Source organism: Lepidochelys olivacea (assembly GCF_965140295.1).
Source record: "Lepidochelys olivacea isolate rLepOli2 genome assembly, chromosome: 3".
Classification (NCBI taxonomy): domain Eukaryota; kingdom Metazoa; phylum Chordata; order Testudines; family Cheloniidae; genus Lepidochelys; species Lepidochelys olivacea.
The window spans coordinates 74,199,186-74,226,322 of NC_140413.1; the positions used below are offsets into that span (position 1 = coordinate 74,199,186).

At 40.2% G+C, this 27,137-nt stretch overlaps 1 protein-coding gene across 5 annotated transcripts in view; it reads left to right on the forward strand.

Moving 5' to 3' along the window:
* The window catches only part of KLHL32 (kelch like family member 32), a 246,627-nt gene that overhangs the window by 136,057 nt on the left and 83,433 nt on the right, over positions 1-27,137 (forward strand). For all 5 annotated transcript variants that reach the window (XR_014710741.1, XR_014710742.1, XM_084622592.1 and 2 more), the window contains one exon: positions 18,797-18,895. Coding sequence is in view for 3 of the 5 variants with exons in the window: in XM_084622592.1 (XP_084478718.1) it covers positions 18,797-18,895 (99 nt within the window). In the remaining 2 variants the exon portion in view is untranslated. The remainder of the gene's footprint in view (positions 1-18,796; positions 18,896-27,137) is intronic.

The window sequence follows — 27,137 nt, forward strand, 5'->3', positions numbered from 1 at the left end:
GTCCATAACTCTGCTGGGTATAGATTTCTCCTTGTGTCCCTTTGCTTCCTTTATCAATTTTCTAGAATTCCTAAATTCTGATTTATATTAATTATCAAATTTCCCTTCCATTTGTTTTGTGTATTTTTTTTATAGCTGCCTTCACTTCTCCTCTAAACCAGGTTGTTTTTTTAATCAACATGGCCTTCTTCCTCAATTGTGGCTTTTTTTGGGGCATCTATTAAAGTGTTCCTAAACAATTCCCAGTTGTTGTTCACATTTTTCTGATTAAATTCTTCCTCACAGCTGATTTGGCCCATAATTGTTTTCAGCTTTGTGAAATTGGCCCTTTCAAAGCACGAGCTGTGTATGCCTGTCTGTCTACATCTATTTATTACTGGTCTGGTTTTTATTCTACTAGCAAATTATAAATGTGGTGAAGTCAAGATTACTGGTACATAAGCTACCATTAATTTTAAGTTCGTTGATCAGTTTCTCTTTTCTGTCAGACCAGGTCTAATGTAGAATTTCCCTGTGTTGATTGCAACCCTTCTTGAATTAGGAGATTGTCATGTAAAGTGTGAAACCACAGTGCTTATGAAGTGACTCAAATTGTTGGGAGTCTTGATACTAAGTTGATGGTAAGGAAGTTATCTGAGTATTTTTTGTAATGGAAAATTTTACTCTGCATACCAATCCTCCCAGTAACTTCTCATTATCATCATTGGGATGGTCAAGTGGATAATCTTTCACAGAAAAAGAATTAAAGGATTGTATACCAATAAAAACAGAAATGAATGTAGAAAGAACAGTATGTGACATTTTGGGGATCTCCTAGACCAGGAAGGGGTACCATCAGCACCTACCCTATAACCTTGGATGCCGTTTTGCTTTATGTCTTTGGATCAGAGCCCTAACACGAGTTACCTGTACACAAGCACAAAGTCTCACCCTGGCTTCCACCAGCCTCGTTTCTCATTGTAGGGTGACACTAACAGCCCTTCTAGTCCCAAGTCTCCCCAAATCCATCCACCCTGAGTTCTTAACTACCAGACATTCTGACTTCCCTGAACTCCCTCTGGTTCATCATCGCCAAAGCATTAAACCAGGCCTCCAGATACCCGCTTACTTTGGTACACAGACTCCACAGAATTTGCACACCAGGGACCTGCTCTGGGTAAGAATAAACAAAAGGTTTACTTAGTAGAAAAACCACAGATTCAAAGATAAAATAGTATGGAAAAGCAAATATTTTCGGTATAATTTGTATATGAACATAAAAATACAACCTCAGGCTTTACACTTTCAAATTAGATAAATTCTCTTTTCTAATACAGGTTACCTATTGCTTCTGATCAGTTTCCTAGCATAATCCCTGCCACAGAAGGGACCCTTCATTTCATAGACAGCATCAGCCAAATGGCTGTCGCTTAGTTTCTGGATGAAGATCTCTGTTTCAAGCCTCATTTTAAGAGGGCTTTTCTCTCTGTCTGTCTGTCTCTGTCTTCTGGCATGGTGACTAATGGTTATACAGGGTGGGAAAATTCTGTCCAGCATGTCACAGGACATGGCCACACTAGAGAGTTTACAGCGGCGCAGCTGCACCAATTTCGGCTTACGAGAGTGGGAGAAGCTCTCCCGCCGACATAGCGCTGTCCACACTGGTGCTTATGTGGGTGTAACTTTTGTCACTCGGGGGTGATTTACAGCTGGTCTAAGCTGTAGTGTAGACATAGCCTCAGTATCTTCCCATTAACTCTAATGGCTCATCATTTGTCTTTCCTGGGTTATACAATGCTAGGTAAGTAGTCTCATCTGTTTGGAGAGAGGCAGCCCCTCCCTGCTGACTGCAACACAAACAATGAGCACAGTTTTCTATATGCACAAATACAAAAATTCATAATCAGTCTGTATACATATCTCATAATGACAGTGAAGTTTAGAACATCACAAGCTTTCATAAAAGACCTTACTCGATACACTTTTGGAGTATAATGATACAGATTGCAATCAGTGGGGTCAACTGCTCATTTTTGGGGTTTAAACATTCTGTTTGCCCTTTGGGTATCTGCACCCTGATTGTCACACATTTACATCCTCAGATTCAGTGGTGGGCAACCTGTGGCCTACAGGCTGCAGGCATCCTATTAGGGTAATCCGCTGGCAGGATGTGAGACAGTTTGTTTACATTGACCGTCTGCAGGCATGGCCGCCACAGCTCCCAGTGGCCGCGGCTTGCCGTTCCCGGCCAACAGGTGCTACGGTAAGCGGCAGCCAGTGCGTCCCTGCGGCCTGCGCTGCTTCCCACAGCTCCCATTTGCCAGGAACGGCATACCGCGGCCACTGGGAGCTGCGGGTGGCCGTGCCTGTGGATAGTCAATGTAAACAAACTGTTTCACGGCCTGCCAGCGGATTATCCTTATGGGCTCCAGGTTGCCCACCATTACTCAATTGTTCCCGAGAGTTGCCCAAGATTTAGCCACACTTTTTTTAATAAAAAGAAAAGGAGGACTTGTGGCACCTTAGAGACTAACAAATTTATTTGAGCATAAGCTTTCGTGAGCTACAGCCCACTTTATCGGATGCTGTAGCTCACGAAAGCTTATGCTCAAATCAGTTTGTTAGTCTCTAAGGTGCCACAAGTCCTCCTTTTCTTTTTGTGGATACAGACTAACACGGCTGCTACTTTGAAACCTGTCATTTTCTTTAATGTGCTTTAGCCCATTAAAACCCTGTACCTTTGAAAGTGTAGGTATCATGGCATGACCTTACCGAAATCTAGAAAAATAAGGAAATTTACAAGGTCATCCTAACACCTGTACGGGCTCCAGAGTTAGGGGAACACATTGTATCAAAAATTGCTATTCCTATTTATTGTAAACTTTGTGGAACTGTTAGCAATTTTAGGAGAGCTTTAAAATATTTGTATGTGTAGGCATGCACTCTACTCGTAAGATAGACTATCCAAACTGGTTTAAGTATTTAATCTTTCATCTGCTTTTCTTTAAATTTTGTAAACCATTCTAAGTTTCATCTGTAAACTGAAATGCTATATAACTAAAAACTTAGCCTTCTTTTCTGGGCTATTTGAGACCTCTAGTGGAAATGTTTGGTATTCTATGAAGTTAGCAGTACAGTTCATTGTTTCCAAGATGTTGTTAAAGGTTATTAAAATTAAGCAACTTAATTTGTCATCTGTCTTTGGAAATAGCATGAGAATGCTACCTGAAATTTAAATTTCTGAAGTTCTTTCATCCTCGGGACTGAAATGTTGGGATAAAGAGAGAAATTTAGGCCCCAATCCTGCAGTCAAATACACGTAGGCAGACCATGTTTTATCCTAATTATTGAATCATAGAATCATATAATATCAGGGTTGGAAGGGACCTCAGGAGGTCATCTAGTCCAACCCCCTGCTCAAAGCAGGACCAATCCCCAATTAAATCATCCCAGCCAGGGCTTTGTCAAGCCTGACCTTAAAAACTTCTAAGGAAGGAGTTTCCACCACCTCCCTAGGTAACGCATTCCAGTGTTTCACCACCCTCTTAGTGAAAAAGTTTTTCCTAATATCCAACCGAAACCTCCCCCACTGCAACTTGAGACCATTATTCCTTGTCCTGTCCTCTTCTACCACTGAGAATACTCTAGAACCATCCTCTCTGGAACCACCTCTCAGGTAGTTGAAAGCAGCTATCAAATCCCCCCTCATTCTTCTCTTCTGCAGGCTAAACAATCTCAGTTCCCTCAGCCTCTCTTCATAAGTCATGTGTTCCAGTCCCCTAATCATTTTTGTTGCCCTTCGCTGGACTCTCTCCAATTTATCCACATCCTTCTTGTAGTGTGGGGCCCAAAACTGGACACAGTACTCCAGATGAGGCCTCACCAATGTCAAATAGAGGGGAACAATCACGTCCCTCGATCTGCTCACTATGCCCCTACTTATACATCCCAAAATGCCATTGGCCTTCTTGGCAACAAAGGCACACTGCTGACTCATATCCAGCTTCTCGTCCACTGTCACCCCTAGGTCCTTTTCCGCAGAACTGCTGCCTAGCCATTCGGTCCCTAGTCTGTAGCTGTGCATTGGGTTCTTCCGTCCTAAGTGCAGGACCCTGCACTTATCCTTATTGAACCGCATCAGATTTCTTTTGGCCCAATCCTCCAATTTGTCTAGGTCCCTCTGTATCCTATCCCTGCCCTCCAGCATATCTACCACTCCTCCTAGTTTAGTATCATCCGCAAATTTGCTGAGAGTGCAATCCACACCATCCTCCAGATCATTTATGAAGATATTGAACAAAACCGGCCCCAGGACCGACCCCTGGGGCACTCCACTTGACACCGGCTGCCAACTAGACATGGAGCCATTGATCACTACCCGTTGAGCCCGACAATCTAGCCAACTTTCTACCCACCTTATAGTGCATTCATCCAGCCCATACTTCTTTAACTTGCTGACAAGAATACTGTGGGAGACCGTGTCAAAAGCTTTGCTAAAGTCAAGAAACAATACATCCACTGCTTTCCTTTCATCCACAGAACCAGTAATCTCATCATAGAAGGCGATTAGATTAGCCAGGCATGACCTTCCCTTGATGAATCCATGCTGACTGTTCCTGATCACTTTCCTCTTGTGTAAGTGCTTCAGGATTGATTCTTTGAGGACCTGCTCCATGATTTTTCCAGGGACTGAGGTGAGGCTGACTGGCCTATAGTTCCCAGGATCCTCCTTCTTCCCTCTTTTAAAGTTTGGCACTACATTAGCCTTTTTCCAGTCATCTGGGACTTCCCCCTTCGCCACGAGTTTTCAAAGATAATGGCCAATGGCTCTGCAATCACAGCCGCCAATTCCTTTAGCACTCTCAGATGCAGCTCGTCCGGCCCCATGGACTTATGCACGTCCAGCTTTTCTAAATAGTCCCTAACCACCCTAACTCTTTCTCCACAGAGGGCTGGCCATCTACTCCCCATGTTGTGATGCCCAGCGCAGCAGTCTGGGAGCTGACCTTTGTTGGTGAAGACAGAGGCAAAAAAAGCATTGACTACTTTAGCTTTTTCCACATCCTCTGTCACTAGGTTGCCTCCCTCATTCATTAAGGGGCCCACACTTTCCTTGGCTTTCTTCTTGTTGCCAACAGAGCTGAAGTAACCCTTCTTGTTACTCTTGACATCTCTTGCTAGCTGTAGCTCCAGGTGTGATTTGGCCCTCCTGATTTCATTCCTACATGCCCGAGCAATATTTTTATACTATTCCCTGGTCATATGTCCAACCTTCCACTTCTTGTAAGCTTCTTTTTTATGTTTAAGATCCGCAAGGATTTCACCGTTAAGCCAAGCTGGTCGCCTGCCATATTTACTATTCTTTCGACTCATCGGGATGGTTTATCCCTGTAACCTCAACAGGGATTCCTTGAAATACAGCCAGCTCTCCTGGACTCCTTTCCCCTTCATGTTAGTCCCCCAGGGGATCCTACCCATCCATTCCCTGAGGGAGTCGAAGTCTGCTTTCCTGAAGTCCAGGGTCCGTATGAATGAAGTTTTTTGGTTTTAAGGGGAAATTGATTTTTTAATAGACTAAATGATATTAAAACTCAAGTTTTAACTATTGTGTAAATAATATAATAATGCTCCCACTTTGGGGCTTTTTTTTTTTTTTTTTTTACAAGGGTGGCTGAGCCTTGATCCTGATCTCATGATTCGGTGGTATAGAATGACCCTGATTCTGTTCTCCCACTAGTTTTACACCGGTGTAGCTTAACTGACTTCAGTGGAGTTTCTCCTGGTTTAGTACCATCAGGATCAGGCCAATTGTATATATAATGATTCTTTGTGTGGTATAATAATTCTTTGTGCCTAAATTTGCTTTATATCTTCAAAATGCTTTACAAACATTCAGTAATCAATCTTACTAACCATGCAGAGTTGGTCATTAAAATCCCATTAAGACGGAGGTCAAATGACTACTCTGAGGCCACAGTATTATCAGAACCAGGCTTAGAATTCAGGAGTACCTGACTTGCAGTCCTGTGTCCAGATCACTAAACCATGCCCCTTCCACCCCCCACCCCAGGGAATGTAATGCTGCAAAATGACTGCAGAAATTGGCCTTGAAATGTGTGACAGCTCCCATCAAATAAAAATGAACATGAGTCACATTCTGTCCTTGTTTGTAGATGTATAACTCCATTAATGTTTAGTATGTTTTTATGCATATACCTTAGAGCAGAAAGTGGCTCATTATATAAACCCATCTGCACTGTTACCTCCTTGAAACCTGTGCTATACACAGACTGTTGATGTATATTGGTAATATTGGGGCTTTTATCCCCATAGGGTACATTATATCACACATTTTTAATATATGATAATCAATGATAATACTTTGAACTCTAATAGTCCCTTACATCTGAGGAACTTAAAGCACATTATAAAAGTGGGTAACCATTACTCTTATTTTACTGCAACAACGGTGCAGAAACTGAAACACAGGTCACACAACAAGTCAGTGGCATAGTAAGGATTAGTACCAAGCTCTCCCGACTAAGTTCTGTGTTCTAATGCTTAGACTATGTCTAAGGGATGTGATTCTTAGCTCCTGCAGACATACTCATGCTAGTTCTCATGTGAGCTAGCATGCTTAGCAGTGTCAGCATGGACTAGTCGCCCTCAGTACAAACCCACCTGAATCTCGTGGGTACATACTCATGATGGCTAGCATGTGCTGTCTCTGCTGCTTCTCATGCTACACCAGGGTTGATAAAAATAAAAAAATCAGATTTTTTTGAATTAAATCGGATTTTTTTGATAAAATGCTTTTTGAGGAAAAACTTATCTAAAAATAGTTTTAATTAAGATACATTATAGCTCAAAGATATCTATCATGAAATAGGGATTATAAATTCTATAGTATGAGACAATATATTCATGTAATGTTTCAGAAAAGTTTTTTGTAAATGCGTTCCAATAGTTCATGGATTAAGGACCCAATCTTATGGGGTTCCAGAGGCTTCTGTATAGATTATTTAGGTTAATCTTTCTATCTACCCAATGGGACTCAGTGCTCAGTCTAGAAGATACCATCAGAGATGCTTAGTTTTGCAGTTCTCAAACTATGGATTTGTATCTCCAGAGGTAGCATGCTTGTTAACAGCAAAAATGTTTACAAATAAATAAATAAATAATAGAGGTGAGAAATAACAGACCTCAACTCTATTGTCCCTCTGCAAATTTGTGTACACAGAATCAATCCCTTACCTCTCTCTAAAAGTGCAAAGTTTCAAAAAGTTCAGTGAATTGAAGATTGTGGGGGGCAGAATAGATCTGGACAAAGAGATGAAGTCTGGAGATAAATGTGAGAAGCGAGGGACATATGCTTGTTTTGTTAATGTATATTATATGTTTGCTGTTGAAGAAAAAAATCCAGAATACTTATCGTTGTTGTTTTAGTTAAATAAAACCATTTAAATGTCTGTCTGGTGATGTTCTCCTCCTAATACAGCATGGCAAGAAAATCCTCCAAATATTAATGATTAACCTGTTGAATTCGAGATAGTTCACCTCCCAATGACTTCATAAATATCTGCTTCAATTACCTTTGGTAAATGAAATAATCAAACACTCATTCATTTTCTGATATAGCTGTAAAACTAATCTGAAAAGTTTTCAAAATAAATCACTGTTTAAAAATGTATAGTATGCACCTTCTAAAAATGAAACCTACATCTGTCTATCTCTGAATTGTGAAGAATATGTATTAAAGTTATAACAATCAACAAGAATGCACTTTTATGGAGAAAACCATGATTAAATCGGGTCTTCCTGACTAGTGATTTAAATCAAATCCACCCTGTGCTACATTACTATTTTTAGCATGCTAGCTCAGATAAGAACTAGCCCGAGTATGTTTACACCAGATGGGAATTACACCCCTAGCTCAGAGTGTAGACATAGCTGTTAGGTAATGCTTAACAGATTGTTCTGGACTTTTTCAACCAGTGTGGGTTTTTCCTCTTTCCAGATGTTGTAAAGATGCTGCTACATTACCAAAAAATTCAGGAGTCTCCTTGGGTTTTAAAATTATTCTAAACCTACAAAGCATTTGACATTGAGAAGAATGAGTGAGACCATGCAAATCACAGGGATCTCCCATGCCATTTTGTTTCTCTCTGTTGAGAGTTTGATTTATGGGTCAAGATAGTCTTTTGGCTTGACTCTAGCTGGGACATACTTTCCAGCCTGCCTGGGATTAGAACAACCTTACAATGTGTGTGTATAAAGGATGTTTTAGAAATCAGTGGGCTGGACTTCTCAGAAGTTCTGGGTATCTGAAGTCTGGATTACCTTCAACTGGAGTTGTTAGTGTTCAGAACTTCTGAAATTCAGGCCCAACATGTACATTTTTTTAAAATCAGCATTTATATTCGTACTCTTTTCCGTTTCTGAAAGCCAAATGGGAAGCTGTATCTACTCTATAAATAAACGAAAAAATAATTTTAAAACTATTTTTGGTTATCATATTTTTTGCCACAAAAAACTATTCATCTTCGAATCACTCACCTACCTACATGAATATATTACGTTGGCTCTCTCTGCAAGTTTTTATCAATAGTGCAATAAGAGAAATTCAAATTCTTTTTAGCCATTAATTAGGAAAACAGAAGGAATCCTACCATTTGAAAATTAAGATTAAAATCAGTCTCTCTTATTAGGTGTGGTGTTTACAGCTGTCATAAATATAAAGGGAAGGATAACCACCTTTCTGTATACATTGCTATAAAATCCCTCCTGGCCAGAGGCAAAACCCTTTCACCTGTAAAGGGTTAAGAAGCTAAGGTAACCTTGATGGCACCTGACCCAAAATGACCAATGAGAAGACGAGATACTTTCAAATCTGGAGGAGGGGGGGAAACAAAGGGTTAGTCTGTCTGTGTGATGCTTTTGCCGGGAACAGATCAGTAATGCAGCCTTACAACTCCTGTAAAGTTAGTAAGTAATCTAGCTAGAAAATGCATTAGCTTTTCTTTTAGTTAATGGCGTGTAAAATAAGCTGTGCTGGAGGGAATGTATATTCCTGTTTTTGTGTCTTTTGTAACTTAAGGTTTTGTCTAGAGGGATTCTCTATGTTTTGAATCTGATTACCTTGTAAGGTATTTACCATCCTGATTTTACAGAGGTGATTCTTTTACCTTTTCTTTAAATAAAATTCTTCTTTTAAGAACCTAATTGATTTTTCATTATTCTTAAGATCCAAGGGTTTGGGTCTGTGTTCACCTGTACAAATTGGTGAGGATTCTTATCAAGCCTTCCCCAGAAAAGGGGGTTTTGGGCTTGGGGGGATATTTTTGGGGGAAAATGTCTCCAAGTGGTCTCTTTCCCTGTTCTTTGTTTAAAATGCTTGGTGGTGGCAGCATACTGTTCAAGGACAAGGCAAAGCTTGTACCTTGGGGAAGCTTTTAACCTAAGCTGGTAAGAATAAGCTTAGGGGGTTTTCACGCAGGTCCCCACATCTGTACCCTAAAGTTCAGAGTGGGGAAGGAACCTTGACAACAGCTTTATTGTACTTCCTGACAAATTCTATTTCTGAAACGAGCTCTTGTGAAATGAGTTGTCGGTTTCTTTCACATGTCTGGGTTGCAATCAATGTTCTCTTAAAACTCTACTAAAATTAAGGGCATTCACCTAGGATGTGGCTTTAAGCTTTTCCGGTTACACAGGTGGTGTATGTGGCTCTATGATAGGTCTCTGACTGCACTTCAGCAAACCAGGAAAACAGATTTAATATTTCGGTGGGACTGCCATCTTCTGGTTGGAAAATCCTTTCATTACTGAAATCACACACACGAAACAATTGTTTGATAAAATGTTATCCTGAAGCTCAGTTTTCAACTTGCTCCCTTGTAGTTAGATGCTCCAGCTTATTTATTCTTCTAGCAGAGTCTCCAGAGTAATGGGGGAATCCTACCAAATAACAAACAAATGGCACGCAGTGTAGCTAGTACCGTTAATGATTGCAATTACAGCATCATGTGTTTGACCTCTGCTCAAAAAGCCAACCCTTGATGTTGACCATCTATCCAGCCATCAACCAGTATCTCATCATCGATTTTCGGTTAAAATTATTGAAAATGACATGGAGGTGACAACTCTGAGAGTATCTTGATACCTCTGACTTTCCTGAACTTTGTCAGTTTGGGTCTTGACCTGGGCACATCGCTGAGAAAGAACTAGTTGATTATCTTTTCTTGGCAAGATCCATGTAGCTATTAACTAGTTCTATCAGCTGCCTTTGATACTGGGGATCATGAGATGTTTATTAAATTGCTTTAAATAAACTTTTGGTCCCAGGCAGGAGTAGATGGAACTGTCCTCAGATTTTTTTTTTGTTCCTTTTTCTCAGGGAGATCCCAGAGAGTAACTCCTGTAGAGTTCTCTGCTATCACCCCCTTACTCATTGTATATGAGAGGCTACTGGGAGAGTTAGTAAGGAGACAGAGCTGAAGTGCCTTCAATATTTCAGTTTCACTCAGCTTTGTATCTCATTCTTGCGCTTCCCAGGCTGGACAATCTATTTTAGTATTTCCGTGATCTTGGAACATGGATGGGAGTGAATCGGTTGACACTCAACCCAGAGGAGACTGAGGTGACTATAATGGGTAGAGAAAAAGCCACTAAAAGATTTGGCTGAGGTTATATCAGACTCCCTTCCCCAAGTTGTCACCAAAGCTTGTAAATTGGGAGTCTGGTTAGAGTCCCAGCTTCTTTTAGACTATCAGCATGGCTTTTTTTCCATCTGTGTCTGGTCAGGAGATTGCATCCTCTTTTCTTTCATTATTATTTTATTATTTGTATTGCAGTAGCGCTGAAGAGCCCCAGTCATGGACCAGGGCCCCATTGTGGTAGGTGCTGTAAAAACACAGAACAAAAAGATGATTCCTGCTCCAAAGAACTTTCACTCTATGTAAACATTCTCTGATGTGGACTTGCTACCATGATTCGTGTCTGTCAATTCTAGATTAGACATGTACAAGACATAACAGCTTGGGTGTATGTTCCATGGTCAGGGAATGGAGAAAGCTTAGAGTAAACCAGGCCAGTCCAAGACTGTTGGCTTGGTTTGCTGTTTCTGTCCTTTGCCTGGACCGCCCCACTGCTGTTTCTTACTCTACAGCTTTCCCCACAAAGGGGAGTTAGTTGAATTACACCACATTGTTGTACCAATAAAATAAAAACCATCAGGATCTTATTAAAGGGAAAAAGGCAAAATACCACATTTATTGTGAATACAGAAAGAATCATAGTAAGCAGTTAGTTATAGCTATAACATTCCATTCAATCTCATATTTATTCACACATTCATTCCTACAAACACACACACATACACACCCACACACACAAGTTCTGCAAGGTTGTTATCATAGTTACCAGCCTTAGAGTTGCTCATGCCAAGTCACTGGCCAGGTGGCCTGGACATGAGGAGGGAGCAGGGCCTAGTCAGATGCTCATCTGATGCTCCTGGAAGTTGGTTTGCAGAATCAGACCCCAAAGTTCTCACTTTTTAGAGTCTATTTTTATAGGAATTTCTTCCTATGCCAGTCTATGGGAATTGCTTCATCATGCTGTTGCTGAATCAATCAGCAGATAGCACATTCCTGACGGCTCCAAGATGTTATCTTGTTCTTTGGTTCTCCCATTCTTGAGGCTGTTGGGTGGATTCCAGTCTGCCCTCCGGGGGGGGGGGAGTGGGTCCTCTGGTTATTTCCACTTGATGCCTTCTTCAGCCGATGGACACTGGATTCTTAGGCTGGCACCTCCCTGATCATTCAGTTATTATCCACACCAAGCATCCATCCACATACATCCTCTATCTCTATTTTAATCACAATTGTTAATACAACAAAAGGGCGGGGAGTCTCTGGGTGCTGTTTCTGTTGTTAGAGTATTGCTTTGAGTCTCTCTCTCTGTGAATTGCTTTGAGAACAGACTCTGTCTTCGAATGTACTAACACAATTAGCAGCTTGCAAGTTTCACACATAGAGGGAGAGAAACAGTACCAAAAACCAAGAGACCTCTTAATTAGTAATACCCTGGAATTTAAACTCTGGGGAATCAAACTCATTTGTGATTTTAATACAGAACTTCTTTAATATGATCCAACAACATGCTCTTTGCTGTGCCCCAGGGAGCGAGGCAGTGGTGGAGGATGTTGGGAAGTGAGAGCTGGAGGTCAGCTTGTAATTGAGGAGCAAGGGGAACTAGTGACGTAACCTGGCAAATTAAGCTGTCTGGAGAACAGGGAAGCACTTGAGGCCTGGGGGCTGGGAAGATAAGCTGCTGAAACTGACTACAAGCTCTCTCCTTCCATAAGACGTAAAGGAGAAGGAGGTTGAGATTAGTCACTTGGACAGCATCCTAAGAGACGAAGCCTGGAGAGCATAATGACAATATCCATTTTCAAAAATAATCATGGTAAAAAATAATCAACAAATATTCTGTGAATGAGTATTTTCAACTAGGAGACATGGCTGTGGGTGGACAGATGGGAAAAAACGTGTTGCTTGCTGATAGAATAAAATGTCACAGAATTTGGTCCCAATGTACTACTGAGTGGCACAATTCCCAACTTAACTGCACCTCTGACCTCCAGGATCCCCAGGTGGCCTCCACAAGGGTACTCCGCTTGGTCTCAGGCCTCTAGCCATGACCTCTTTTGGGGCAGGCTACTGGGATCCTCTCCATCCGGAGCAGGGACTAGGCTTCAGACTCCTGCAGTTCACTGTGATCAACTCAGCAGATCTGACTTTAGGCAGCACCCACAGTTCTATTCTCTCAGGGACAATGACAAGGCAATTCAGCAACCAGCAAAGACTCGCAAAGCAGAGTACTATTTATTCAGAACACAAGGATTTCAAAGAAACCATATCTTACAAACAATAAACAGCTTACATTCATCCCTCGCTTACTAATGGTCACCCATCTTCCATATGGAGACTCTGGTTTAAAGTTTTTTGTTGTTATAGTTCTTTGTCTGTCTCTGGTCATAGACTCCTGTGAGTTCTTGGATCAAGTACAAGTGACCATCTCCCAAGTCTGGGCTGTCACTTTATACAGTTTCAAGTCCTTTGTTCATTATTTGAGCCAGGTCAAACTAGTTTGGATGCTGTTTCCCCAGGGGAATGAAGCTTCAAAACATTTGTTACCTGCATTGTTTCAGTATTGTATTAATTTGCATTAATTACCACCATTGACTTTAATTCCTGCAGGAAACATTCTGTCTCAGACGTATTTAGCCAGGAAAACAATAGCTGGCCAGCCCTTAAAGATACATGTAACATATATAAAATCAACACAAAAGTCTTTGACTATTCCAGGATTCCATAGTATTGCACCTGTTATACAGAGTACCTGGGACTCTAATAATAATTTGTAACTCACCATTTTCCCTGCATGCTTAAGTTAATACAATAATATCACAAGTTCGATGATTGAGTTAAGTCTTACACCTTAAAAAAGAACCCTGAGTTTAGGGTTAGCTGTAGAAGTGACACCCTAAGTAATATATAATTAATGTTAATATGACAGTAGTACACAGAAGGGGGGCAAGGTAATACATTTATTGGCCAACTTCTGTTGGTAAAAGAGACAAGCTTTCAAGTTCTGGGCCTGAAGAAGAGCTCTGTGTAGCTCAAAAGTTTATCCCTTTTACCAAAAGAAGTTGGTCTAATAAAAAGATATTACCTCACCCACCTTATCTCTCTATTATCCTGCGATAATACACGGCTACAATAACACTGCAAACAAAGGTACACAGATACTATCTTCTTGTGATGCACATAGGGCCAGATCCTCAACTGGTGTAAATTAGTCAATGGAAATTCTGCCAGTTTACATCAGCTGAGGTTCTGCCCTGCTATGTTTAATTATGCCTCATAATCCTGTTTTTTTTTAAATTGTTCACTTTTTAGTTTTCAGTGTAATATTTTAATTAGTTTTGTGGGTGTGAATTCAATCAAAGACACTAGTGCAAAACCAGTAATAACTCCATTGACTTCAGTAGAACTATTCGTGGTTTACAGCAATGTAAGTGAGAGGAGAATTACACCCACTGCACACACATGTATATTTGTATGTGTGGTAGGTGTACTATAAGCATTTACTGCTGAAGAGTCAGCTAGACATAAACTGCTAATGTTATTTCAGGTTTAATAGCACCTCAGGGAGCCAGGAAAACAGTCTACAGAAGACCCTTGAAAGTGACCTATTAACATTTTTTAATAGGTCTGGAACTTTGGCATGAAGTGCTGACTGCCCCAAGTGAAAAGGGTGAGGAGGGCTTTTCAGCACACTCTTCAATTTATCTGAAGGCATTTTTCCTCTTCTTTGTAGATTGTCCTTCTTTCTGTTGTGAGACACCCCAGCATCCAGTCTCCTGGTGATGTCACATCCAGCATAGGTTATTTAATATTTTAACATATCTCTAAATGAGTATAAAATAAGAATGCAGAACAATTTGTTTAGGGTGCAGTATTGGAATAAGCCAGACCCCTCTTAGTTCTGTTGGCAGTCTCTGGTCTTCAATAGTGATCTCTTATCTTAGTAGAGTTCCTGGTGAATTATTACATGGTGTGGGAAGCTTGTAAGCACTGAGAAATTTGTCTGCTAAAACCTGGCAAAAACAGTTATGCTAAACGGGATATTTTTAAAACCTTTATGCTGTTCTGGAGAGTATCAGTCACCTAATTATAAAATTATGTCACTGGCTTTTTACAGATCATCTTTAAATTTTAACTCATTTAACCCAGTCCTAACACATCTACAAATGCTACCTACATGATGCTATAAAATGGATTGATACAATTTTACAACATATTCATGCATCAGAGGAACCACAAGTACAAATGTATCTTTGTCCGCAAGATTATAATCTATTTGGGGCACAGATTCTCTTTATTTTGAGCCTTTTACAGCATCAAGCACATGGCTGGCATGTAACAAATAATGTGACATCAGCACAGATGACAGGACTCATTCAGTTTAAACCAGGGTTGAATAATAAACATTGCAAGGTCTACATCCCTGAGACCCTAAAGAATGGAATGATTTGTATGGCAGTCTGACAATTTTTCATTAGAACAAATTTGACAAGTGCTATAGAACCTATATTTTGAATATACCTAACAACTGAAAGATTCTTGTAACTAAAGCTCTCTCCAACTTTTCCTTGTGCCACATACCATCATGAGTGGAAATCTAATTAGCATCAACTAAAAACCTGGAACAGATTGGGCCTTATTCTTCCTTACATTAAGGCCACTTTACATTCTGATAGGGTAAAGGCTCCTTTAAGTGAGAATATATGTGATTTACACCCACTTGAAGGATCAGTTACTCTGCCAAAGCGGTGTAAAAGGGCCTTGTTGTAAACAAGAATCAAGCCCCTTACCTCCAGTTTTTACAGTATACTATGGATGAAAGTGCAATTAATGTTACTGCTGAGGATTGGTACTTTCTTCTGTCCCTGTCAGGGGAAATGTGACTGCCTCCAGTGTCTCCCCTCCTGCTTTTTTGCTTCTCGCTGCATTTCAGTGGTAGGTCCAAAGACAGAACTGCAGGGACAGCTAGCAGGATGTATTGAAGAATAAAAAGGCTTTAGCTTCCTGCACAGTAGTCATAGAGTGGCCCCTTGTGGTGCAAAGCTAAAACTGCAAAGGGAACAATTTGTCAATTCTAGGTCCCAGGGAAAATGAGTTACAAGGATGAATGCCAAATGAAATAAAAACATTCAAGAAATGTGGTATCTGTTGTCTGCTGTTGATTATTTGAGGGCCCATGCACCGTTCTTCCAGGAGTAATATTAGTTTTGGTAATTTGTAATGTGATTCCTGAAAAATGAGATTCCCCAATAACTCTTATGTAAATACTAAGATTTTCTGGTCTCCTGAGGGAGACGTGGTCTAATGATTTGACCACAAGAGTGGGAGCTCTCAACTGAGGCCATACAATTCTGTCAGTTGCATCGAGCCAACTTCTCAGTGAAATCAATGGGAGTTTTATGTGAGCAACAGATAGGATAATCAGGTCCTTGGTTTCTCATCCCTTTTCTGACACTCTCTCAGTGGCACTTTGACTCTGTGCTTCTGTTTCCCCATCCATAAAATGGAGATAATACGAAGTGTTTGATAATGTGTTTAAAGTGCTTTGAAAATGAATGCTATATAAATTCTAGGTATGTTGGATTTGTAACATTCCACTCACATTGCAAAGTGCTCCTGTTTTTTATTTTATTTTGGCAGGTATCTGAGGAAGGGATGGAATGGGGGTGGATTTGTTTATTATGGTAATGTGTTGGGGTTGACTTACAATTGTATGGAGGTGGGTAATGGCTTATAACAGTTCATTGTGTACTTATTGATTATTATGTTTTAAATATTGGCAGGGATATACAGAGAATGGAATGGGTCTCCATGTGTAGGTATAAAAAACTCTAAATAAATATTATTTATTGCTATGTTTAATTATGGAGTATAACCTGTTCATTCTATTAGCTTTATTCATCCATAGCTATGATTAAACTATTTTTGTGCAGTTCTATAATTTAGAAAAATAACATATATTGTAACCACAGTTAGCTTTCTTTAGATCCAAATTAACCCCTGTTTTTCTCAGCCATATTAATAAGAAATGTCAGAAGTAAAACTTACAATGAACAGCCTTATGCAAGGAGAGACAAAGAATATTGCACATACTAATTGCAATCTGTAGCACATAGTTTATTATAGCACTTAATAGTAGAGTCTTCTGTGATACTTCTGTAAGGACAAGGTTTTGCAAAAATAAATTGTATTATATGTAGTTTTCTGCATCTGAATTCAATAAAGTTTAGAACAGTTAGATTTTAGCTGGGTGTGCTTTTTCCTATAATTTTTCAATTACAAACAAGCAAACAAAAATGAAATATGCTGCCTAAAATTTCCCTTAATACACTAGGAAGGCATCAATTCTTATCAATACACTGCTAAAATTTTGATAAAGGGCTCCCTCAAAATATTTCCATAATAGCTGGTGATTACACATGATATTCCCAAAGTAAAATACTCCCCAACTCCCATCCACTAATTCCACACTCTTCTCCCCACATCCACCCCCGAGAACCCTGTCAATGCTGACAGTACACATCCATTAATCCTTTTGTCTCCACTCCTCTCTTTCCACCATATTTTCCCCCTTACCAGCACCATATGAAAAATCCTCTAGATGCCTTGTCTATCTGGAAGTTGTTCCACAATGCAGCAGCAGCAGGGCTGTCAGGTGGGTTTCCTGAAACCTCTGACTGTAATTGATTGGGTGAATCCCTCTAATGATGGGCTGGTTTGTGGTTTGGGAATGGGTCCCCTTTAATTCTTGAGGTGGGTGTTTATGCCATGACTGCTGGCAGCATTTCCTATCTGGTATGAAGGGTCTGTAGAAGAGTGGGGAGGTGATGGCGATGGTGGATGTGGGAGAGACATCTCCAGGTTCTCTCCTACTGGCTCTTCATACTCTACAGGCAGGCAGTGTTGAGGAGAGTGGCTGGAGGACTTTCACCGAATGCAGCAGCTGGAGGACTTTCACCCTTGGCCCTGTCCCTTCTCCTCCTCTTCTTCCTCATGCATTGCTGGAATGGCCCAGTATCCGGGAGAAGTGCAGCGACTGGATGATGCTTCCACCAGGCACTCCTAACAGGCCTGGTGGAAGACACAAGATGGAATTCCCTCTTGCAGCCGCTGTTGCACATGTGGCAATGGCAGTTGCATCTGCAAAGCAGCACCTGACTGAACAACCAGCTTAGTCCTGGGTTCAGGAAAGGCTGAGAATTCTAACTGGCAGAGCCCGCCTTCACATTTTTGTGTGCGATTGGCAAACAGCTTTCTGCTCCCTAAATGTAATGATCACACCACTCTGAGAAAGGCTGGCCTGAGGATTTTGTTGGGCGTTCCTGAGCACAAATAGTTTTAAGCAGAGATTTAAAAAAGGATAAAGTAGTGATTTTACAGATTTTGAAGGGGAAGTTTTTTGATAGAGGGCAGCAGAGTTCAGGGGAAGCAGTACAACCCTCTTCACCCAGAGACACAGCAGGATTCAGCTGTTTCCCCACTGTGCCCAATGTCAATAAAGTCCCCAGAGTCAGCAGGGAAGACAAATTTGGGACTGGGAGTCCTGCCCTATTCACGTCCCTAACTGCTATTCCATATGCCTTCAGCCACTCTCCATTCTTTGTCCGATTTGTCTCTCATTTCTCCATTTATATCCATGTAGATATTCCCTCTTTGTCTACATGATTTGCTTGGGGTAGAATTCCCTCCCTCAGGAGAGAAGCGGTGTGGGTTTCCTGTATCAGTTAGAACAAGACTTCAAATGTATCATTTTTCTTACTATGATGATTAAACTGTATTATTGTATTGTTATATTCTGCTTTTTAAGGTGATTTTGTGGCTTTGCAAAAAAAATGGTGTATTCAATAAATAATATGCCTTTCACAGTAGAGAGTCATCAAAAGCCTCTTTAAGAACAATTTAAGATAAAGACTTAAGACAATTTAAGTGTCTGTGTTTCACTGACTAAATATCCCCCTGAATATTCTCACTGAATTTTTTTAAACTGCAGCCCCAAACCTTCAAACACTTAGACATATACTTAATTTTATTCACATGAGAAGTCCTATTGCCTTTAGAGTCTAAAAGTTATAAAGTCTTAAAATGTTGGCTTCCTTTATTTCCATATTTTCCCTATGCTTAATATAAGTTCTTTACAACAGATATTCATTTTTTCTTTTTACATACAGATTTTGTTGGAGCCAGGAGTAATCCAGGATGTGCTAGCAGCTGGTAGTCACCTGCAGCTGTTGGAGCTCCTCAGTTTATGTTCTCACTATCTCGTCCAGGTAAGGCTTCTATACCTAATTAACCAACCATTTCCCTTTGACTGACAGACTTTATTTCCAAGGTTAAATCCCATAATTTTGAGTTTTGTATGGGAAATGTTACAGAACTAGGATAATACTAGTTCAGTTTGTTGTGAGTGTGGTCTAGTAGGGCTCTGGACTGGAAGTCAAGAGACCTGAATCCTGGCTGTACCACAGATCTTCTGAGTTTGGGCTAGACATTGAACCTCTGTCTCCACATCCACCCTTGATCTGTCTTGTCTAGTTAACTTTAGAGAGAAAGGATGGTCCAGTAGTTAGGGTACTAGCCTAGGTCTTGGGAGACTTGGGTTCAAGTCCCTGCTCCGCCACAGACTTCCTATATGATCTACTGCAAGTCCTTTACTTTCTCTGTGTCTCAGTTCTTCCTCTGTAAAATGGGGATAGGAAAGTGCTATTGTCTCATATAAATACGATATCTATCTAGATATAGATCATAAACTCTTTGGAGTAGGGACTATCACTCTTCGTACAATACCTAGCACAATGCAGCCCCATTACTGACTGGCCCCTATGCATTCCTCTAGTATTAATAACGGTACCAATATTTTGAGGCAACAAAATAAATGTTTGTTTATTTGGTTGGCTAAATCAAACAGATTTTGATGGTAGCAAGAGCAGCAGCTTTAAATCACCAACGTAGCAATGGCATGCACTGTTAAAAGCAGCAATTTCACTTGATTTTTTCCCCTTTCTTTATAGTGTTTTTATATTTTATCCACAGACACTTTGAGACAGGGTCAATGGCTTACAATATATGGTGGTGTTAATTTGTCTATGAAGTGTAAGTCAATCAGGAAACCAATGTAAATGGTAAAGTAGTGAAATTTTCAACAGTCTGGCATTCAGTGAGTGTACAGAATGACTGTACATTATTCTTAGGGAATGAAAGGAGAGTGTAACAGGGAAGACAGTTAATCAGACAGTGCAAGTAAAGGGGCTGGGGTGGTTCGGCATGGGGCCCACACACTAGTTTACCTTAGTCCTTCTTCTTAGTTGCTTTTCCTGCTGCACCATCTTAATATTTCTCACATATGCCCAATTCATTGTCCATTGCAGTCAGTGGAAAGACTCCCATTGGTTTCAGTGGGCTTTGGATTAGGTCCTTGATGTATAATAACACAAAGGGTTCAAGTGGCACCTTAGAGACTAACAAATTTATTTGAGCATAAGCTTTCGTGAGCTATAGCTCACTTCATCGGATGCATCTGATGAAGTGAGCTGTAGCTCACGGAAGCTTATGCTCAAATAAATTTGTTAGTCTCTAAGGTGCCACAAGTACTCCTTTTCTTTTTGCGGATACAGACTAACACGGTTGTTACTCTGAAACAAAGGGTTCAGTGCTATATTGCTGTGTTCACCCAAAAAGCAATCTGAAAACGTCCATGCAAGCAGCCTGTCAAATGAATAATAATGATGAACCTGATATTGGAGAAATCCCACTGAGCAAGGACTTCCAGACTGGAACCAACCAGCAAATTATTCTCTCACTTAGGGCCCAGTCCTGATCCCACTGAAGTCAAAGGGAGTCATTCTTCTGGCTAGAGTGGAAGTAGGATCAAGCAGTTAGTTGCACCTATCTTAATCAAGAGTGGTTGGAGTTACCCTCACTTACACCTGTTTTACAAACAGTGTAAAATCATGATTAATTATTTTAAACTGGTGTGGACATACATGATCAAGAGGAAATGGGACCCAGGCTCAAAGTTTCTAAAGGGTTAGGAAAAAATTGTTTGCTTTGACAGCGCTGATATATTTCTATTCAATAATTTGGGTCAGGCTCAGCTGCTGTAAATCAGCACAGCTGCATGGAAATCAGTGGAGCTACACCAGTTCACACTGACTCAGTATTTGGCCCTTGGTTTATTATATTTATTTACTAAATTCAGGTTCTGCCAAGGGATCTGTACAGGAAGATCTATACCACTAAATCAGCATCAGAATTCACCTGCTTTAATTCCTTTGCAGGGTGGGGTCCATTCATATAAAGTTATCTGCAAGTGTCACGTCTAATATTAAAACCTCTTTCTATACATTGACAAAATATATTTTATAACAATGTAGAGAGAATTTCCAATGTCCAAATTAAAGCTATCAGATGCCTTTTTAAAGTCCACATGACACTGATTGATTTTAAAAATACATAGTCCTTTATACTACCACCAAAAAAATTAAAAATAAGGCTCAGATTTTTAGGAGTTTCTACAATCAGCATTACAATCCCGAACTGATTTAGGAGCCTATGTCTGATTTTCAAAGGTGATTTAGGCACTTAGGAGCCAAAATCTCATTGATAATCAATGGGATTCAGGCTCCTACATGCCTAAATCTCTTTTGAAAATGAGATTTAGGCTCCTGAATCTGTTAGGCTTTGCAATGCATATCAGGATCTAAATATCTTTAAAAATCTGAGCCTTAGTTAACCAGGCCACCTTAAAAACTGCTGCAGGTGAGACCCAGGAAGTCTCTCCAGGTGTGACTCCACTCACTATGATGCAAATGGTAAGGGATGGGGAGTGGAATAATCCCTTCCCACACTTGTCTTTTTCTAATGTTGCTGTCGGGTCTCTGGATGCTGCACTACTGTCTGTTTACCTTGGGATTGGATTTCTTTCTTTTTGTTTTGAATTGTTGAGATATTGAGCTTTAGCTCAGCATAGCCTAATACATTATATTGAACGAATCTAGTTTATTGTTGCTGTATGATGCTGATGCAGAGTTTCTGCTTATTAGGATTTTCTGTCATTTTTGGGTTTTCATAGATTCATAGATATAATGGTCCCTTCTGACCTTAATGATCATCTAGTCTGACCTCCTGCAAAATGCAGGCCACAGAATCTCACCCACCCACTCCTGTGATAAACCTCACCTATGTCTGAGCTATTGAAGTCCTCAAATCATGGTTTAAAGACTTCAAGGAGCAGAGACTCCTCCAGGAAGTGAACTGTGCCCCATTCTACAGAGGAAGGCAAAAAACTTCCAGGGCCTCTTCCAATCTGCCCTGGAGGAAAATTCCTTCCCGACCCCAAATACGGCGATCAGCTGAACCCTGAACATATGGGCAAGATTCACCAGCCAGATACCCAGGAAAGAATTTTCTGTAACTATAACTCAGTTCCCACCCCATCTAACATCCCATCACAGGCCATTTGGCCTATTTACCATAAATATTTAGAGATCAATTAATTGCCAAAATGATATTATCCCATCATACCATCTCCTCCATAAACTTATCGAGTTTAATCTTAAAGCCAGATAGGTCTTTTGCCCTAACTGCTTTCCTTGGAAGGCTGTTCCAAAACTTCACTCCTCTGACAGTTAGAAACTGGATGCAGCACACCCTTCTTTGGGTGTTTTTAATAATGGCTTTCCTTGTTTCTCCCTAGGTATTGTTAAGTTTTTGCCAACACAGGCATTCAAGATTAACTCTCTGACTCCATTTCTTCCACCTGAATATGAGCCCAGTTGAAGTCCCATTGATGTCAGTGGGAGTCTTTCTGTTGATTTCAGTGGGAATTAGACTGGGCCATTGTTTTCTCCAAATGGAAGCAAATTTTCTTTGGAGATACAAAGAAAAATAAAAAGAAGGACTTGTGGCACCTTAGAGACTAACAAATTTATATGAGCATAATAAAAATCAGGAGAAATTCCATAACACTCAGTGGAGATAAACCACTGTAAGACCAGTGTGAGTGAGAGGAGAATTTGGTCCCAGATTCACTGCAATTCGTTTTCTGCAAGATATATTACATACCATTTCTCTTAGAATGACTAACTTAGAACAAGTTATTGAATCTGTTGATAAATCTCACAAAGATTTCTATAACAAATTGCTTGAATCACAAACACAAGTCAAGAGCATGAAATCACTAATACGAGTTTCTGATTAAAGATAATGTTATATGAAACAGAATAACCATAAGACCCTGGGACAGTTCTTCAAAATTATGTAATGGACATATCTTAGAAATCCAAACACTATGGAATCAAGCTATATGATATTTCTGGTTCACTGAATGCACTTTTCTATTTCTATATTTCACATATTACCACCAAATCCTCTTTTATTCCTATTGTGGATTCCCTGTTTTTACCTGGAAAAATCTTTGCTAATTTAAGATCAATAATTGATTGTGAAAGAAGTATGAATTAAGTTTAGAAGTCTAAAGGGAATATAGTTTTAAATGATAACATTTATATTTTTACCTAACATGGGAAAAAAGGATTCAGGCAAAAATGAGGGAAATTCCTTGTTTTAAGGCCAGAATTCCATGTTCTCTTGACTTTTGTATAGATAAGAACAAAAGAATGGCCATACTGGCTCTGACCAATGGTCCAGACAAGCCCAGTGTCCTGTCGTCTCACTGTAGACAGTGCCAGATGCTTCAGAGGGAATGAACAGAACAGGGCAGATAATCTAGTGATCCACCCCCTGTCATCCAGTCCCAGCTTCTGGCAATCAGAGGTTTAGGGACACCCAGCACATGGGGTTGTGTCCCTGACCATATTGGCTAATAGCCAGTGGTGGACCTGTCTTCCATGAACTTATCTAATTCCTTTTGTACCCAGTTATACTTTTAGCCTTCATAACATCTCCTGACAGTGAGTTCCACAGGTTGACTATGAGTGGTGTGAAGAAGTACTTCCTTATGTTAGTTTTAAACCTGCTGCCTATTAATTTCATTGGGTGACCCCTGGTTCTTGTGTTATGTTAAGGGGTAAATAACACTTCCCTACTCACTTTCTTGACACCACTCATGATATTGTAGACCTCTATCATACCGCCCCTTAGTCATCTCTTTCTAAACTGAACAGTCCCAGTCTTTTGAATCTTTCCTCATATGGAAGCTGTTCCATACCCCGATCATTTTTGTTGCCCTGGTCTGTACCTTTTAGAATTCTAAATATATTTTTTGAGATGGGGCAAAAAGAACTGCATGCAGTATTCAAGGGGTGGGAGTATCATCGATTTATATAGTGGCATTATGCATTTATGTCATGGCATTTTCTATTCTAATTCTCTGTTAGCTATTTTGACTGCCACTGCACACTGAGCACACGTTTTCAGAGACCTGTCCACAATGAATCCAAGATCTTTCTTGAGAACTAACAGCTAATTTAGACCCCATCATTTTGTATATGTATTTGGGATTATGTTATCCAATGTGCATTACTTTGCACTTATCAGCACTGAATTTCATCTGTCATTTTGTTGCCCGGTCATCCAGTTTTGTGGCTTAAGCTTTGGACTTAACTATCTTGAGTAATTTTGCATCTGCAAATTTTGCCACCTCCTGTTCACCTCCTTTTCTAGATCATTAATTAATATGTTGACCAGCACAGGTCCCACCACAGATTCTTGGGGAACCCCACTATTTACCTCTCTCCATTGTGAAAACTGACCATATACTTCCTACCCTTTGTTTCCTATCTTTTAACCAATTACTGATCCCTGAGAGGACCTTCTTTCTTATCACATGACTGCTAACTTTGCTTAAGAGTCTTTGGTTAGGGACCTTGTGAAAGGCTTTCTGAAAGTCCAAGTACACAGTATAGACTGGGTCTTCCTTATACACACAGTTGTTGACACCCTCAAAGAATCCTAATAGATTGGTGAGGCATGATTTCAGTTTACAAAAGCCGTGTTGACTCTTCCCCAATATATCGTGTTCATCTACATGTCTCATAAATCTGTTCTTTACTATCATTTCAATGAATTTTCCTGGTACTGAAGTTAGGCTTAATGGCCTGTAATTACCAGGATCACCTCTGGAGCCTTTTAAAAAAAATCTGCATTACATTAGCTATCTTTCAGTCATCTGATACAGAGGCTGATTTAAGCAATATGTTACATGTTTCAATGCAGCATGCAGGCATTTCACTCTAGTGACTGTTCCTTTTCATTTCAGTTTAGGTAACCTAAATTGTAGTTCCTCTTTTTGAAGTTAAATGCCACTGTGGTGCATTTCTTTGGTATTTTCCCCCTACAATGATGTTAATTTTAATTGCGTTATGCTTGCTATTTCTCAACAATTCCGCAATATTCACCTGTTGGCTCAGTTCCTATGCTACATTTAGGATTAAATTAAGATTTGCTTTTTCCCTTGTAAGTTTTTATCTCTGCATGCTGTCCTGAGGTGACAGGTTCTCAGTGAATATGGGGATAGTTGAACTCTCCCATTATTATTGGGTGTTCTGTTTTTGTAGCCCCTCAAATCTCTCTGAGCATTTCACAATCACCATTACCATCCTGGTTGCGTGGTTGGTAGTAAATTCCTACTGCTATACTCTTATTATTCAAGCATAGAATTTCTATCCAGAGAGATTCTATGGCACAGTTTGGTTCATTTAAGATTTTAACTATATTTGACTCTATGCTTTCTTTCACAGATAGCCCCACGCCCCCCACCAGCGCGACCTATTCTGTCATTCCTATATATTTTGTACCGTGGTATTATTTTGTCCCATTAATTATCATAATTCCACCAAGTTTTTGTGATGCTTATTATATCAATATCCTCATTTAATATCAGACACTCAAGTTCACCCATCTTAGCAGACTTCTAGAATTTGTATACAAGCATTTATAAAATTTGTCAATATTTAATTGCCTGCCTTCATGTGATGTAACTGAATGGGACTCATTTTTGTTTGACTGTTTCTCTTCAGTTTCTACCTGAACTTTATCAAGTTCTGTTCTCTCGTCTTTGCTGGGATATAGAGTATCCTCTTTAATAAATACTTTCCTAAGGGATGTGTCTGTCTGAACCATGTGCTTCACCACACCTGTAGGCTTTCACCCAGCTCTTAGTTTAAAAACCTCTCTACTCATCAGTCTTGTATATTGCACTGCCTCAGCTTCCCCTTCAACAGACCTTTTTCTGCAAGTGCCCTACACTTTTTTCTTTTCTTTCCAGAACACTGTTCTATTTTCTAATCTATCTAGGTGCTTGCGACCCCTATCATTGTAATATCTGATTACTTCCTAAGTATTTAAAAAATTAAATAACAATAGAAATATCTCCCAGCCATCCCAGCCTTTGGAAGAAATAGTCTGATTAGTTTATAGTTCATATTGTTGCTTCTGTGTGTGAGAGATCGCTTTCCCTCAGTAATTTGCTAAGTTGAAGAGATGAGCTTTGTATTTAGACCTGAAGATGGTGAAGTCCGTGCTCACTTTTATCTCTTGTGGGAATGCTCTCCATAGTCTAGATCCCGATCCTGTGAGATTTCTGTCTCCTGGACTCACAAGTCTTTGTGTCTCACCCAGCCCAAACTGGTTGACCGTTTTGGCTGCGATTTCCCAACAAAATTCAACAGGATTTGGGTGCTAAATCTCATAGGTTTCTTTGAAAATCTCAGCCTTCATGGTCCCAGTGGAAAATAGCTGAAATAGGAGGCTATCGCTTTGGAGTAGCTAAGGGAAACATCACAGAGGGCTTTGAATATCGGGACACAGATCTTAAGCTGGACTCTGTATTCAATGGGATAGGGTACTGGGTGATGTGCTCACTTTGTTGCTAAACTGATTAAACATTTTGCATCTGTTTAATATCTCATCAGATGTGTGGATTCATTCTTAGGTATAAACTGCAATAATGAAGTCTGGAGGCCACAAATGCTCACTGTGGCTAGGTCTATGTCTAAGAACATGGGGTTCAGTCTTGTGGCCAGTTGTAGATGGAAGTTGTTGTTTTTTTCTGCCATGACTATTTGGGTCTCTAATAGGAGTGAGGAGACCAAGACAACTTCCAAGCTGCAAACTGTTTGAACAACATGAGGGCATATGTCCTTAATGGTGGGGAATGCTTACTGAGAAGACAACAAGTTCTTCAGCTCTTCTTATCAGCATCAACCCAGTCTTGCCTCAGTTCAGCTTTAGCCAACTGCTCGTCATCCAGGTGCTGATTTCAACCACGCATTGGTAAAGCTGAGAGATGTCACATGGGGGGATGTAGAGCGAGGTGACCTCTCCGTACTGTGGCACTTCAGCCTGTGTTATCTCACTAGCTTTCCCAGTGGCTTCATATAAATGTTGAATAATATGGGGAAGAGGAGAGAGCCTTGTGGAACTCTGCAGATCTGGGCTTTGGAGGTGGAATAATTATTACCCAAAACAACCCTCTAGTTTCAGTCTCAGAGGAAGCACATGATAAAAGTCATTTCACAGTATTACCATTTGCCTAGGAGGCAGGTCAGGAAT